This window comes from Sebastes fasciatus, chromosome 18 (genome assembly GCF_043250625.1).
Source record: "Sebastes fasciatus isolate fSebFas1 chromosome 18, fSebFas1.pri, whole genome shotgun sequence".
In the NCBI taxonomy this organism is placed as follows: domain Eukaryota; kingdom Metazoa; phylum Chordata; class Actinopteri; order Perciformes; family Sebastidae; genus Sebastes; species Sebastes fasciatus.
In genome coordinates, this window is record NC_133812.1 from 8,499,986 (window position 1) to 8,517,414 (window position 17,429).

General features: G+C 42.8%; 1 protein-coding gene across 3 annotated transcripts in view; it reads right to left on the minus strand.

Annotated features, from left to right (window-relative positions):
* Nucleotides 1-17,429, minus strand: part of nrxn3b (neurexin 3b) — a 458,514-nt gene that overhangs the window by 42,632 nt on the left and 398,453 nt on the right. For all 3 annotated transcript variants that reach the window (XM_074615644.1, XM_074615645.1, XM_074615646.1), the window contains one exon: nucleotides 8,728-8,899. In XM_074615644.1, the coding sequence (XP_074471745.1) occupies nucleotides 8,728-8,899 (172 nt within the window). The remainder of the gene's footprint in view (nucleotides 1-8,727; nucleotides 8,900-17,429) is intronic.

A 17,429-nucleotide genomic window follows, 5' to 3' on the forward strand; every position in this document is an offset into this window, starting at 1 on the left:
TATTATAAAATAACTCTGCCTTCAAGGTTTTTGTTTTTTTCCAATCTCAGGCACAGACAACCCTAATTTCTCAATTCTTAATGCACATACTCAAAATACATTATTCCAACAACTAGTGCAGTGCCCGTTCGGAGTGCGCGCCTGTGTGGTAAGGGCCGATTGCTTGGGCCCCAGAAGTTCTGCTTGCATCGTTGTCAAACCACGGTATGGCTGCTTGTACCCGCCAAGTGTGAAGTTGATTGGATGAACGGTTCTCAAGATATGTGAAGGAAAAGCCGTCGATCTTCCGCTTCCCAGCCCTCAGTACAGCCGCGGTCTGGGTCTCATTCACATGAACGGCGCAAGGAAAATCACTCTGGTTTTTATTACAACTTTTAGGACTTCATAATTTAAATAAGGGTTATTCAAGTGTTCACTAGGAAGTTTATTTACCTAAAAAAAATTATCCGCTGATTTACAGAAGTCTCTTTCACAATGTAAGTCTACGAGAAAAAGTCTTTTCCGACACAGAGGTTGTAGTACCACCATTTGTCCATTATGAAAATTTGCTTCAAAGCCTGGCACTCTTCCTGGGCGCTTGGGCTAGACCCACAAATCCAGGAAAAAAAAAGAATTTTGTTTCTGAGAGTTACAGTTCACAAGTTTCAGGCCAAAATGTAACGTCCATTGTTATAGCGCCACCATCTGGGCAAATTGCATTACATTCGACACTGCACTCTCTTGGGTCCCCAGCAATACACTTGCCAAGTGTGAAGTCGATGAGGCGAACGGTTCTCGAGATATGCGGAGGACACACAGACAGACAGAGATTCCTCGCTTAGTTAGATGCAGTGTTGATGCAGTTTTTTCCTACATGTTTGCATGTGCAAAACATTGCTGGACAACCTCTTATTTATTCTGCAACATACTGCTTTTCAGAAGTCAGTCATGCATATTTCATATGTTGTTGCACAGCTCAGTAGCTGACTGCTCACCTATTTAATCCTGTTAATATTTTATAATTTGCTGCGGTTCATGTGTTTCAGTTTCTGTGTGTCTCTTTTAGCTCCTAATGCATGCCTTCGCCATATTTTTCCTCCCAGCCAAAACAAAGTCTAAATGTTTCCCCTTTGGTGGCGGCTATTCAGTCAACACAAACACTGGCACGGCGACAGTCGTCTGCTGGTCGGTCGCTTCACTCTATTCAGTTTGCTTGCCAGACTAATCTCGCTGGGGTTCCATCACAGAGCCAGTGCTTAGAGCGCATCAAAACTGCGAAAATGGCTACTGTGACAGGCTCCTGGCATTCTCTCTATTTGGGGGATGATGAGTACATTTGATATACTGCGGCCCTGTCCAAAAACCATCCTTCCGCAACTCTACTCCATAGCTAGCTGGTGCAGCCCCTGGATATGAATATCCTGCGCCACCCACCTCAGTTTCAATCTACACCTGGCTTTCATCTGCGTCTCTACTCCTCTTTCTCTGGCTCTTTACCCAAGTTTCCATCTATTCTCTCCTTCTCTTCAGCCCACCATACATCTAGCTATCCTCTGCTCTTAAAGCCCTGACACACCAAGCCCACAGTCAGCCGTCGGACAGTTTGGGGCCATTGGTGAGCGTGATGAATCAGCGGCGGCGCCCCGTCGGTGAGAGAAATCACTCTAATTGGCGGTTCAGCTTAAACGAATCAGTGCACGAGAAGAGAAACGGGCGTGAGGAAAGCAAGCTAACGAGTGAAGTCAAGAGGAAAAACAAAGAAGGCTTTTCTCATTTTCTTCATCTCATCTGATCATTCCAATACATGGATATTTTCAACCACATGGCCATCTGGAATGAAGCTAAGCGGTGAGTGAGAGTGGTGTGAAAATGGTCAGCATCCGCCGCTTTGTTTCACGTACGTATCATAACAACGCCTTGTATATCTGCAGTCCTTTTTGAATGATGAATACAGACTACCACGAACCTGCTGGTGTGGAGTTATTTCATCTCATACAGGCGCAGAACGTACGTGGTAGTTGGCTGTCGGCTGTCGTCTTTGCAGTGTGTTCGAATGCCACTTTTTGGCCAAGACAAAGGCGACGTGAGGCGACACAACTGGTGGCCTTCGATGTCGCTAGTTCTTTGATGTCGGGTTGGTGTGTCTGGGCCTTTATCCTTGCTCTTCTTTGTTGAATTCAGACCTCTTCAGCTACAACAACAACTCTGGTATCATTAATCTACTTTTTCACTCACTCTTTATTCCCTTTGTCTTCTTCTCTACCCATCTATCCGTCTATACATCAGCTCTTTCTACCTTCTGTCAACTGATTCCATACATCTACTCCATTAAACGCCTGTGTTCCCTCAGTGGCTGCGTTTCTTCTCCATTCACCCATGTCCCCTCTGTTTCTCCTGCTTGCTTTCCCCTCCATACTCCCTTCCATTTTCTCTCTCCCAGACATCAGACAAAGCCAGGGAGTAAACTCATCATTTATCAGGTCGCTCTGAAATTTATGGCGTTGAGAGGATGAATTAGACTGGCGGCTTCTACACTCGGCTTAGTCTGAGTTCTGAGAGCGACAGAGATTGTGTCTCAGATTGGGCTAATCATGTTTGGCCCCAGGGACGCGCGGGGATTTATCTGGTTCCCGAAGAATTGTTTCGTCTGAATTTCAAGACAAAGATTGGCAGATAGCATAAAACGGTGCTGCTCATTGTGCCCGTTTCAGGTTGCGGGAGTCGTAACATTGCACCGATAAAGGTCTTTGTGTGTCTGAAAATGAACACAAGGCCATTCAGGTTATGACCAACTCTCTTGTGCCCACCACGGATGCTGGAACACACACAGAGACACATTTTCCCCGAGGCCCAAACAGAGTAGTTAGGCCAATGGTCATTCATCTGAGACAACGCCTGGACCTCAGCCAGCTCCGGGATAGTGTGATGCACAATCTCCGCCGGGCTCGGTCTAGTAATTCTTTGATTCAAAGATTCCAACTCACGCAAAAAAAGATCATGTAATCCCAAATCAAAGAGCACAAGGATTCGGAGTGTTATATAAGGAAATTGGAACCCTCTCGCTAAACAAAGACAAGCCCCTGCAGTAATGTGGGTTGTCACAAAAGTACACACAATTGTAGGAGAGATGCGCGGCCCTGATGAACACCGAATGGGGAGAAAAGGATGAGAAACGTGGATAATAAAGGAATCTGAGGACAGAAACAGAATGGAGATCTGAGGGGGCACTGTTAGAGAGGGGGAATAATTAGAGAGAGACGCACACACTCTCTCTACGTCCACACACAAACACACACTGAACTCACGGAAGCTGCAGAAGGCGGATGGAAATGCTGCTGTATGGGATCAGTGTGGCTATATTGTTATATAGAAGAATGGGACTGAAGCGCACAAGTCCATCTCATTCCTCAATAGTCCAAGCATTCAAATTATCAATCCGTATCTTGTGAAATTGTTTGTGATAATCACTGTGGTGATGGGCTCTCGCTGGGAATTGTTGGTAGATTAAATATTAGTTTGCCGTTTTTGTTAAACTTTCCAAGAGGTGTTTATTACTGAGGTTGGAGTTAGTGGTGTTGTGTAATGGACTTGAAATAATATTCTTCCCCCGTCATGTAAAAGGGTAAACTATTAGAACCACCTCTCAATATAATGTAGTCCAGTTCAACACCACTGCAAACTACAACATCAATATAAACATACAGTGGAATCAACATATCAAAACCGAACATCATTATCTTTGTAAAGGTAGAAATGATGGAAGAGGTGTTGTATTGGATTGCATTCAATTTTACAGGTGTACCTAATAAAGTGGCCACTGAGTGTCAGGTATAAGATGATGCATAGACTCAACTAGTCCAACCAAAAATAAGTACATAAATGGAATTGCTTCTTGTAAGTGTACTCAATAAGTGTTCTCAATAAGTGTTCTCAATAAGTGTGCAATGTATAATGTTTGGAGTACAATTTTTGAAACCTTCTGTCCAAACATGACCTGGAATCATTTTTATATGATGTGTAAAATGATGTTCCTTTGTACCTAGAACTGGCTGCTGCTAAGGAACTGATGCTTCAGACCTGAAGTCTATCACTCCACGCTTTGCACTGCGGCTCAGGGAGATGTTGCTTATTATACAAAGGGAAAGACTAAGTGTGCACAAACCCAACAAAAAGAACAGATTTGAGGGAATAAAGGGGCCTTTCTTATCTCTACATTCGTGGTGGCTGTATGCTTGGTAGCATTGGATTCTGACCTGTGTGTCTGTATGAGTGTTTTATTAAACCGTTCTATCTGGTTTCTTTTCCCTCACATTTTTTTGTATGTCTTTTATTTTGAAATGGTTGAAGTGGAATAAAATAAAATATGAAACACGATCCCAGGGTTTAGCTACATTATCTAAACCACATTTGAAGCTAAGATTGAAAGTGAGCACACCTGATGAAATGTTGGTAATAGGTTTGAACTGTGCACACAATTACTGTTGTTCTGCAAAAAGTGATGGATGTTTAAATGGCCAGTTTGGGTAATAACTTTAATAACATTGTTTACTTTTCTTTTCTTCTTCAAATCATTTTAGCTAACTTGGAGTTTTGTTTAAAACCTATATGCTCGTACTTCTTGCGCCATCTGACTAAACCCAGATGTCACTTTTTAAGTGAGTATGATGTCATAATTATGTTATGAAAGACGGACAAAACTACAAAAGGAAGGCCTAAATTGTAATAAAGCGAAATCGTCAATTAAGAAGTCAATCCTACAAAAAAAGAAATGTGTATAAATGTGACCCAACGTTGCTCTATTAATAATTAAAAGCATGTAACACTGAAAACCACCTGCTGCCATTTAGAGCAGATCCCAACGCCTCTATACTTTGGTGGCCAACTTTGCAAACACTGCTGTTTAGATGTCCAATTTACACGCCCCAGGCTATTTTGCAAGCAGCTTTGAATGACAAGCAATCCACCAACACCTTTGTTCTCACCTATTCCCTACCAGGGAGAGAGGGCATGCCCGGATCCGGTAACTGTTTATTGAACGACCTGAGAGCCTTGTGGCGGCTGCTGCCTTCAAGTAACGCATTAGGAGTGTGAGAAAGCAGTCGATGAGTCTGCACCCTAACATGTAATTACTCATGAGATGACAACGCCTTTACAAGGGAAAAAAAAAAAAAATCAATCATCATTGAATTGCTATCACTGAGTGTCCTGCAAATTACCTGTGCAGAAGAGAAAAAGAAATTACCACGCATTCGATCTCCCCGACCTCAACTCTATTCCAAGACGAGGCAGGTGGACAGAAAAGGGAACAAACCTCAACGGAATCACTTGGAAGGAATCCAACGCTTTAAAAGTCAGAGCTCTTTCTGTTGTGCAATGCTTAAAATGAGACGCAAACCCAACGGACATTTAGCAGTGATTTCTGAATGGACGCTGGCTTTGGATCATAGATATTGGCAGATGTATCAATAGAAGGTTGAGAAAACAACAACTGAATGTGATGCAGAAAGCACTTCTAGATAATTATGAAGGTGGTAGGGGTTCAGCTGTTATCCGAAATTGCTGGCCAATAACCTCTCCCACTCCTTGAAGGCGCTGTAGCTGGATCAGTTTTTAGAGCTAGAGTGAAGTGAAATGTACTGGTATCATAGGAAACTACAAAACCTACGGAATCCATTGGTACCCACCATGTCATGTTAGCATGTTGGGAAGAATGCTAAATAATGCTATGAACTTACACTCAATTTTGGTGAGGAAAAACTGGCATGGGCATTTTCAAAAGGGTCCCTTGACCTCTGACCTCAAGATATGTGAATGAAAATGGGTTCTATGGGTACCCACGAGTCTCCCCTTTACATACATGCCCACTTTATGATAATCACATGCAGTTTGGGGCAAAAAAACATGCAGTTTTTTTGCATGCAGTATAAATGTGTTATTTTCGTCTTTTCTAAAAATGGTGTATTTGAATATTTCTGCATACTGGGGTCCCTAAACAGTCTTGGAATTACATAAATTGGGTATCACTGTAAAGCTGAGACTGTTGTGGATCCAAAAAGCTTAATGTGGTGTCTTAATGTGGTATTTAGGAGGGATTATTGATCATTTCTATCAATTCTGGAGTGGTAAAAATGGTTAAATTTACCACCAAATCTGTGTAACAAATGGTATCAACCAAAACATTGCTGCAGCAACTTATGAGACATAATAGAGCATGGGAATGACCATCATATATGTCTATCATAATGTTCTCAGGCTTTATCCACTTTCACAATTTATTTTAAGTAATTAATTGATTCTGTATGACTAGACCAATTCGACACACGGTGATGAGCTGCATCTCAAATTAATCTTCAGGTTCCCAGCTTTCAGATGATGTTCACCACTTCTATGCGATATCTACTGTTGACCTGCTATCTCCCCCTAAAGAAGACAAAAATGGGTCTATGAAAAAGAGGGGAAGTGTAAAACGTTAAAGATGGAGAATAGTTGCATTCTTGTGTAATACAGGACCGAGATCTAAAGGAGCGTGACAAAAAACAAATACCTCTGTGCAACAATGCAGTCACATTTGTCTGATTAGTTCAATTCCTCCAATGGGTACGTGATGGAGATGTCACTCGTGTGCATGTTGTGTGCCACATGTTATGGCAGTATTTTCCGGTATTAGTGTGGCTGAAATGCAGTTATGAAACCCGTCCAACTTTATCTGGTCAAAAAAAGAAGAAAAAAAGGCAAAAGACAGCCGACGGCAAAAGAAAGCCAGAGACAGAAGAGATTAGCATCACCTGCGCTGGCATTGAACCAAACCGAAACAGCGTGCCAGGTCATGCCAGGAGAGGATGCTGCTGCCCTGTCCTCGGTGATGACATGCAACTAGGAGCATGCTGTAGGGCTGCTGAGACATAGGGCTGAGAAGTGAAAGGGATCAACTCCTATTTGTTTGCGCCTTACCATTGGGTAGCATCAGCGCTTTTGCACTGTATTTTTTTTCTCCAGTGTTCTCCAGCTGTTTTTCTGGACACGTTTCCGTTCCCAGTAGCTCCACATCTGGTAATATAACACTAGTCAATCTTAAACATTTATTCTACATCTGTTTCTGTCCAATTATGTCTTGCTGCTATGGCTCAATTTTACCTCGGAGATCAATGAAGTTCCATATTATCTTTTGTCATCCCAACTTCTCTGCGCCTCAACTGCCACTTTGTGCCCATGTTGCTTCCCAGTGCGTCTTCGCTGTTTGACTGAGTGAAATTGAAGAGTGGGTAATAGGAAACGAGGACACAAAGGGGGGCCTCTCCTAAGCTGGCTGGCAATGTAGACACATATCAAAGACCAGGAGAGCCAACTCAATTTAATGGACTGTTAAGTAGAAGCGGGAGATGATTTTCTCCCCTTCCTTCTCTCCGTCTCACCCTTTCTCTCAGCTAGTTAGCTCATCTCTGTTCCAAATGAAGGGAGTGCCTTAGCCTCCAGATGGAGCGGGCTCTGTCTGATGGCCCTATTTGTATGCAGCTGCTGTGCTGCTTCTGCTGACCTGGGAATGAGAGATACAGGCAGGCAGCGGCTTTATCTGGCCAACAGGCCACCCTTGGTTTCTGCCTCTATGCTCACCGACCAAATGCCTCTTGGTGCCTTCCAATCCCTTTTCCTTGAAATGAACCGGCCAGATGTTGCACAGTTAATGCCTCTTGCAAGACAAAAGATCCTAGCTCGGTGCGCTCCTCTCCTGTGGAGTCAGGTGTGAGGGCATGAGAGTGGAGAAGTTGTCTGACGCATGGTTTGCCACAGGAGCAGAGTGTGTGCCAGCTAATGCTACTGCATGCCTCTTAGGCTATGTTCACACTGCAAGCAAATGTGGCACAAATCAGATTTTTTTTTTTGCTCTCATGTGACACAGATCAGATTATTTCAGAGTAGGGCCGTCAAAGTTAACGCGATAATAATGTGTTAACGCAAATTTGTTTTAACCAAACTAATTTCTTTAATGCATTAACTCAACTTGCGATTTTTAGGTTGTAGCGGGCTCAGTTTTAAAGGTAGAATGAAGACTAATCACAATTAAATATTTTAATCAAAGTAAGTAAGTTTAAGGACGTTTTTTTGGGATGTCAAACAATAACGATACACATCTTACTTTGGATTATTTAATTTACTTCACAGAAGAGCTGTTAAAGTTAAATATCAGCCGAAATGAAACGTCTTTCTTTAGGAGCCATACAAAGTCATATGTTATGATTTAGGTGTAACATCTGTGTAACGGGGAACCCAGATCTGTTAAATTGAGCAATATGTTAACAGAGTCTGGCAATCACTGGACTCCCAACAACTCCACTGTGTATTTTCGGAACAATGCGCCGCCAGATGGCAGTCCCCCGTGTGTGTGGCGTTATTGGTTGCATATGAGGCGTTTCAGGGCAGAGATTCGTTCACACTGATGTCAGATATGGGTCACTTCAAACATGAATGAGAACATTCTAGGCAGAAAGATCGGATCTGGGCAAAAAATTGGAACCGAGCATTAAGACCCGCAATGTGAACGTAGCATTAGACTTCTGAGATGTTTTACCCAGAAGAACAGAAGGAAGTGAATTGTTGAATTGTAAATCGGAAGTGTTTTTTTTTTTTTATCCTTGGTGGTGCCCTTTGCTTAAACAAATAGGTGGCGTCCAGTGGTTTTATAACTCTAATTCTACTCTACATGTAACTCTTGCAGGAATTCATCAAACAAATGAATAAGAGTGGCAGTACCTGTGGGAAAGTGCTCATTGATTGGCCAGTTGTCCACCTGCAAAGTGGCGTTACCCCCGTTCCTGGTGAATCGGACCAAATGGTATTTGCCATCGTTTACCGCTGTGGTTGTCTCCCTCACGCTGATGTCCACTGTCCCAATGTTGAACGTCACACCTACTTTGCCTTGTTCCTGGAAAAGACACAAAGAGAGGAAGGGCAGAAGAAGTTAGTGGTCTGATTCCAGCATTGTATGAATCCAAATCTTTGAATACAGCACTCTACTGGCAAATGGGATCAAATACAGAGAGCTCCACTTCTCAATAAGTCACATCTGTCGCTAAGCTAGACAAATTTGAACTGCTGCTGTGCCAAGATTCCACCTATTGTTGTGCAGTAACGAATTAATTATACAATAAACTAACTGTAAAAAGTTCAATAAAGCTACTTGGATGAATGCCCTCGGCTGGTGCTAATGGCGAACTACTCAAGAGGACCTGAGGACGCCAGCGCTACGCTTCATTATACCACTGTAATGTGATGAAAATAGGCTGCCAGCAGAGATTGTAATGATGAGTAATGCTCCCTGCAGCCTGTCACTGCGAAACTGGCAGGACAGATGCCTTTTTTCTGCTGCGGCCCTTACAAACTGTATGAATACCATATGTTTTGTTTAGCTCCTAACGCTAAACTGGTTTTAGCGTGTCCATAAATCGTGATCCCTCCCCATCATTTCACCCCTCTCCCCTCGACCCCACTCATTTTCATGAGCTGCCAGTGTGTTTTATCGCGGCTGCTCGCATATGTGCATGTGGGCGTTACATGCAAAAGGTTTTAGAGCGGAGGCAGGGCTCGAGTGAGTGGTGAAGGGGAAGGGCTGTGTTTTCTGTGTCATTTGTTTTAATCCCCCACAGGGAATCTCTCAGTGTAATTACCTACTTTAGAAGCCAGCAGCAGAGGGACCGTTTCTCATAACAAAACGAAAATTAAGAAGACTTGCACAGGGGACAGACATATTGTTAACTGATCAGCTGAGATCACCGGCCCTAACTGTTGCAATGCAGACCTTGATAATGTCAAGGTGAATTTAACAGTGCTTGTCGGCACCAAAGCATTGCAGGACTGATAAAACTTGAATGACACAACACTTAAACCTGATGATCTCTATTTAACATTAGAGGCTCTTAATACGGTAGGAGAGCACTTAATAAGGCCAACCTAGACTTAACACAGTCCCTCACACTTTCACATTCTCAAATGTTCTCCATTTCAAAGATTCGCTGACAATCGAATAAAATATTTAATCGTGATTAATCGCACATTTTTTATCTGTTCAAAATGTACCTTAAAGGGAGATTTGTCAAGTATTTCATACTCTTATCAACATGGGAGAGGGTAAATATGCTTGCTTTACGCAAATGTATGTATACATTTATTATTGGAAATTAACAACACAAAACAATGACAAATATTGTCCAGAAACCCTCACAGGTACTGCATCTAGCATAAAAAATATACCCAAATCATAACATGAACATTCAGAACAACTGAAATCTAAATACCTTAAAGAAATTAGTTAGGTTAAAACAAATTTGCGTTATTATCACGTTAACTTTGATAGCCCTAATGATAATATTACTATACCACCGGATTACTGGAGCAAAAGCAAGAGTTTCCTCTTTAGGCATTTTTGCTCTATTAATAAAAAGGAAAAAGCAATACATATGAGACCAACAAGGAACAAATATTAACTTTTTAAATCAAGTTTGTCCTCCCATTTCTACTCCTTAAGTAGAGCACCTAGAAAACCTTGGAAGACAGACGGCTCTCTTTATATTTATCTAAATTAGGATCCTGTTGTTGTTTCTTAGCAAGTGCAGGAGTTTATTCTAGCCTTAATTTAAGGTACAGTGCATCTAGCAGAAAGGTAATCTTTCTTAAAGTTTTTTAAGGAAGTGAAAAGTTGTCCAAAGTCTGCAGTAAAATGACTTTGTGTGCTTAGAACCTGCAGAGACTGCTGCAGTTTCCCTCGACAAGTACTTTTAACTGCCAAGGCGGTGTGAGGATCTGCACTGTGTATTCAATGCCTCACTTGGTACAGTTAAAACACCCTTTGTCTCTTCATAAAAAAAGAGATACGGTGCTTGAGACCATAATGCAAGGAACGACAGAGCAGCTCTCCTCCGTAACAATCTTGGGCTCGACTAATAATGGAAAAAGAACGTCACCAAAGACACGAGAAAGCCATCTCCTAAAAGCCGAGGTAGGGCTCGGAGCGGGAGTCGGACGAGCAGAATATCTGAATGCGCACTTAACGTCTCTGTCGGAGAGGTTGTAAATGGGCTCTTAATTTAAGTAGTTGTCATTAAAACTTAGAGCAACAGACAACCGCACGTAATAAAAAAACGTGTGTGCACAAGTGTGCGGGCGCTGCTCGCTGCTCATCTACATATAATCCATGCACCTAGACGGGCTAAGGTGAGCACACAACAGGGATATGTTGATGATCTAATGTGACAAGGTGATGTTCAGTGTGTGTGTTGTACCGTGAAAAATACTACTAAAGCATCCTGGCTCTCCTGACTAATGACAGGACCTTTCCCTGGTAGGAAAAAAACCCCCACTATGTCTGACGGCCTGAGCGCATACAAAGCACAGACAGACACATCAGCGCTAGTACATCCGCTGTGACCTTCAGAGGCTCTGGCAGCCCCGGCTCTCCTGTGTAGTCGCATCAAAGCCACATCACCGACCCACTAATACCTACAAACAAAGACAGATCGTCACCCTCCTGGCCCTGCTACAAACAAACAACAAAACACAACAATTGTACACCTCTGTAACTGTTGCTGAGTGCCCGCGGGCAGTGTGCAGAGGGGGGAAACTGTGTGCGGTAGTGCTCTCGCAATGGCACCGCTCTCCCTCTCTCTTCCCTTCTTCTTGACTACTCCTGTAATGTCCGGCTACCCTCCCGCCTCACCCACCTGCCAGCCAGCCCACCCCCGCGCGCTGCAGCAGTGTTTGATTGACAGATCCAATTACGTTTTTTATTGGCCTGTCGCTTGCGAGGCGGGAAGGCACTTCATTGTCTCCTGAGCAAAGGGGGAAAAATGGCTATTGTTCTCTTAGTGGAAAAGATGATGGCCGCTATTCCAGGCGTAAACAAATGATGCGCGGAGAATCACTTTCGAACTCACACACACACACTCGAATGCGAACGGAGGCCGGAACACACACGCAGAGTCATAAGTATATAACCTTGCGCTACTATTGTTTCATGTGGCAAAAAAATACAAAGCAGTGTCCAAACATTCAATCAGTCGCCCTCACTAACTCTCAAAGCAAACACTCTAAATATGACATTACAGTAGGGAAAGTGGTAATTTGCTGGTGTGATGTGCTAAAGCCCTTTTATAGTCTAACACGCTCCCACGCTCTCTATTTAATGCCAATCACAAATGCCGACTGTTTTACCGCTATAGGAATAGAATGAGATTGTGCCGGCAGTTTGTTTGTGCGTCACTTAAGTGTACAGTATGTGTGGGCATGTTGTGTTCATGCTCTCTGTAACTAAGACTGATAAATGTAATTCCGGCGAGCGACGCACGCCTCCCCCTCCTCCTCTTCCGTCGCTGCAAGCTGGCCCCTGGCTTGGCACGAGGAGCTCCAGCTGGTCCCACGTGACCCGGCGCACACTGACATCAGTAATCAGGCCCGCCACAATCCAATTCCGGGCCGATCAATGCCTCCAACACATGCAGCGCCCCGGGCAGAGCGAAAGGAGAGAGAATCACTCAAAAGCAGTGGTGGGCGATCCTGCCGACCGCCATCGCAGACAGCCCTTAGCAGACAGATGCTGTGCAGGCGACACAAGCCGCTCACAATAGACCCCATCCCCAAGCTCGCTGAATGGTCATTCTGCTGAGCCACGGGCCCCAGACAGATATAGACATCTGAAAGCCATTTTGTGGAGGTGAGATGGGTAGAATTAGCACATTTAGCTCTGCTGGGGAGAAAAAGCGCTGACAAAAGAGGTATGAAGACAGAAAGAAATGGAGAAATGATCCCGCATGCGGTTGTGTGCCAGATATCTTCTATAAGAAGATGTGCATTGAAAGCAGTTTAAGGTCAGGAAATGTTATTAAAGTGGGAGTTTTTCCCCCCAACAAAAAGGTATTGCATTGCAATCAAACCTTGATTGAAATCTGGTACGGGCACAGAGTAGTTGTAGCGGGATGACTCCAGTGGATCTATATTAAGTCTCAGTTGGGAGGGAGGAAGATCTGATATCAGGAATGTGAACATGTCCCAGGGTGGGAGTTTGGGTTACATATCCAGCCTTTCATCTGACATCAGCGCTCAAGTCGGCTTTTGCGGTCAGGGGCCATCAAAACTGGATCATAGGAGCGGTGGAAGTAGAATCAATAGAGAGGAGAAGCTAGGACGCGGCGGATTGATGCACCTGGCCTTCACAGTGCCAAAGCCATTTATCGTCAGTAATTGACAGAGATAACTCATAGACGGCGCAGTGATTTGTAGCTGTCTGTTCTGGTGCGCATCAGGCCCTGGAGTAAGAAATTTGCTAAAGGGTAGGATGTTAGAGGCTGTGGAGGAAGAGGATTGTGTGTGTGCTGGCCTTTAGTGCAAGTCATTTCTTCATGTACAGAATGTACTGACAACTTGACAACTCTAGGCTGGGCAGGAAGCAGGCATTATTGTTGCGGCCTTGAAATTGCATAACGCTACTGGTAAACTGAAAGCCCTAATTACAGAAAGAATGTCTCTATTTCCACAATACATTAAAATGGCAGTAGGCAGAATATTTTTGGCATCATTGGGCAAAAATTCCATAATGACCTTTCAGCATATTGTAATATAAGTGTTCTGGGAGAAAACTAGACTCCTGCCCCTCCTCATGGCTCTGTTTACAGGCTTTACAAAAATGAGCCCGTGACGGGAAGAGAGCGATCCTATTGGCTATTCATTCAACTTTCTCATACATCGGTTACCGCTGATAACATCTTCGTAGCGGAAGCGTAGCACCCACCCTCCGGTTACCCCCCAGGTAAACACTGTTAGCTCTGTCACTGTCGCTGTTGTTTGTTCTGTTTGTGCTGCTAGCACCGTTAGCTGCTAGCCGCTGGCTCAGCCTTCTCCAAGTTGACAGCCGTGTGGAGGCAATAGAAATGCTCTGAATTCCATATGGAGCACCTTTAAAACCATATCAATGAATCACACTGATGTTCCTTCAGTTTGTTTGACGTAATCCCATATACACCGTCCTGCTCATGTAAAAACTAACGAGAGCAAAAAACGTGTCTCATTCCGCCACTGAAAATAGTCCCCAACAAATGCACTATTTACTCCTGTTTGAGATATGTTTGCTAAAAACTACAGTGCCCAGTTGTTTTAGTAAATCACTTAACCTTTGTTGAAATATGAAACTATGAATTTGTCACCCATTTAAAAAAAATGTACATCTTCAGTAGAACCAATGGGCCGTGGGCTGACTGCCACACACAGGCTGGAGAAGTCAAAAAACATTGAGAGATGGACTAACGCACTGCTGATTTTGGTCTTTTCTTGGGATTTATTGACCATGAGGAAACATGTATAACACCAGCATTATCCCTTCATTTGTGGTGCTCCCATCATTGAATAAGTACATTGAAAAACTTGAACAGCAATTTGTGTCTTACTTACAACAATGTCCCCGTTACTCTGGATAATCCAGCGAACACACTGTCGGGAGGTTTCATAGGGGCTATTTCTTTGATAGAAAGTCTTTGAAAACCTGGCACAGAGAGTTCTGCGGGTTACACAGCCTAACAAGACCAATGATTCTGAAAAGAAAAGTTGCAACTTGTATTTTTCAATGTTGTGAGCACCAAAAAAAAACAAATCCCATTCTCCTCCATTATATTGGTGTAGCAGCAGAATCTCAGAGACACATCTAAAAGTCTGGGCAAATAAAGCAAAGCTCTCCGCATGGCTAGAGTCACAAGTGGTTAGTGTAAACATATGGGTTTATTGTTTAATTTGAATGAAGTGAATGAATTATTGGCTTCGGGGGATATAAAGTATTGAAAGGGATATAAAGTATTGAAAAAGAAAGAAGGGGTAGGAATACATATTTTAATGTCATGAATAAAGCACAATTTGATATACAAGCAGCTGCTCAGAGCAATGATGCATACGTATTGCTGCCGACAGACAAGGGCCACAAAAAGGCACTAATTCTGGAGAGCTATACTCTGCAGCGGGACTGAATAAAACACCACAGACATGGCTTTACTTTCTCCTTTTTAGAAGCAGAGGCTGCAGGGTTCAGGGTTCCTGGCTTTGTGCGGCGACAGTCTTAATGCACTATTCAAATAAACATTTCTCTGAAAACCGTGAAAGTCCATTAATCATTAATTGATTCAAACGTTAATTCAGACATTCATAATCGGCTGCAGAGCTGTTGTGAGGGGCGATGTGGGAGGATACAAGGCGCAGAGGCCTGGTGCCTCTGAAATATTGATCACACCTAAAAGAACCCAGAGGTCTAACAGGCTATATTTCACACCTGAGAGAGCCAGGAACGGCTTCATCGAATGGACAGGAGCAAAATGGCTTCCACCTCGCTGTGCTTAGTGCTACTGTAGGTAATTGCGAGGGTAATACTAGCGAGTCCATTAGCCAGTTGGTTAATGCAGAGGAGTGCCAGCTAATGTTAGCCCAGACTGAATAGGAAGAGTCATTGCATTTTTAATACAAACACAAGCAGCGGCGTTGCCGGGAGAAGGTAATGGCTTTGACTCCTGTGCTCGGGCTCAATGTCAAACTCTGAGGCTCGCTCTTTGATCCTCTGCCGCAGAATATGAATCGCGCCGGGTCAGCCTTATCAATTATTTACACCCGCTCTTTCTCCATTTCCTGTTTGTCCGCTCTTGTGGCTGTAACTTGCCCTGACACTAATGGCGGACGGCCTGGTGAAAACATTTATCAATGTTACCGCAGAGTCCTCTGCGAGTCTAGAGTCCACACTATCACTTTCAGGCTTTTGGAACTTAGAGTACTGACACTGCACTGATCCTAATCATCACTACTATACTTTACTGTGTGTGTCTTGGCTGCATTGTCTCAGTAGAGGCACCATCCCTGAAATAACCTTTGGTTGCTGCATCCTATACTGCCAATGAATCTGGACCTAATTTCAAGAACTACTGACAAATATACTTCTTCCGACAGTTTATCAGGATAGTGAACTCCGTCCTCTGTCCAGGCCTCGTCTAGCACTTTGTCCTCTGTGAAGCATTTGCACTGTTTATTGTATAGTTTGCCTTACAACTGTACACACTCTACATTTCAATACTTTATATTTATTACTAGAGCTGTCAAAATTAACGCGATGGTAACGCATTGACGCAAATTTGTTTATATTGTCATTCATTTCTTTAACGTATTAACACAACTTGTGATTTCGGAGGATGTAGCGGGCTCAGTTTTAAAGCTAGAGTGAAGATACTGGCATCATATGAAACTACATACTGATACCAGCTTGTCGAGAAGGAGGCTAAATAAGTCTCCAAACTTTTGCGGAATTTTGGCGAGGAAAAACTCTCGTGGCTATTTTCAAAGGGGTCCCTTGACCTCTGACCGCAAGATATGTGAATGAAAATGGGTTATATTGGTACCCATGAGTCTCCCCTTTACAGACATGCCCACTTTATGATAATCACATGCAGTTTGGGGCAAGTCATAGTCAAGTCAGCACACTGACACACTGACAGCTGTTGTTGCCTGTTGGGCTGCAGTTTGCATTGTTATGATTTGAGCATATTTTTTACGCTAAATGCAGTACCTGTGAGGGTTTCTGGACAATAGTTGTCATTGCTTTGTGTTGTTAATTGATTTCCAATAATACATTTATACATACTTTTGCATATAGCAGCATATTTGCCCACTCCCATGTTGATAAGAGTATTAAATACTTGACAAATCTCCCTTTCATTTGAACAGATAAGAAATGTGCAATGAATCATAATTAATCATGGACAATCATGCAGTTAATCACAATTAAATATTTTATTTGACTGACTGCCCTAATTTTTATAAACTGAAAAATCCACAGGCCATCTACACAGTTATAGATTTTAATACTTTATATTTATTACATTTCATTTATTAATGTTTATTTTATTTCCCACGAGCCATTTTAGCACAGTCTCAAGACTATAACATTTCACTGCACATACTGAACCTATATTGCATACGCCTACGACAAATAAAACCCTTTCATCTTTAATCTTTTAATTCAAATATTGCAATGTTTGAGGAATTTGCATCGTTCATTTTATTTTGGTTTTGTTTTATATTAAAGTAATACATTTGCTTTGCTGAAATGGAAGAGTTATGCATTGGATCAGCGCCATTCATTTCGAGCTATTCATTCACTTTATTGTATGTTTTGACACTAACAGCACAGGTGATAATCTGTTTTTTAATCTGTTTTTCACCTTCCATATAATTATGGACCTTCATAAAATATATAACCAGATGTTCCAACATGTTATTATAGATTGCCAACAGACAAAAACACCATGTCTAGAGAGCAGATCCATTCAACGGTGCTGTGTTGCTCCATGTCTGTTTATGGTCAGACTACTACACAGCTGAAGTAATTAGAATGCATAATTACAAGCTTGATAAATCAGAAGCGTGGCAAAACTTCAGCCATG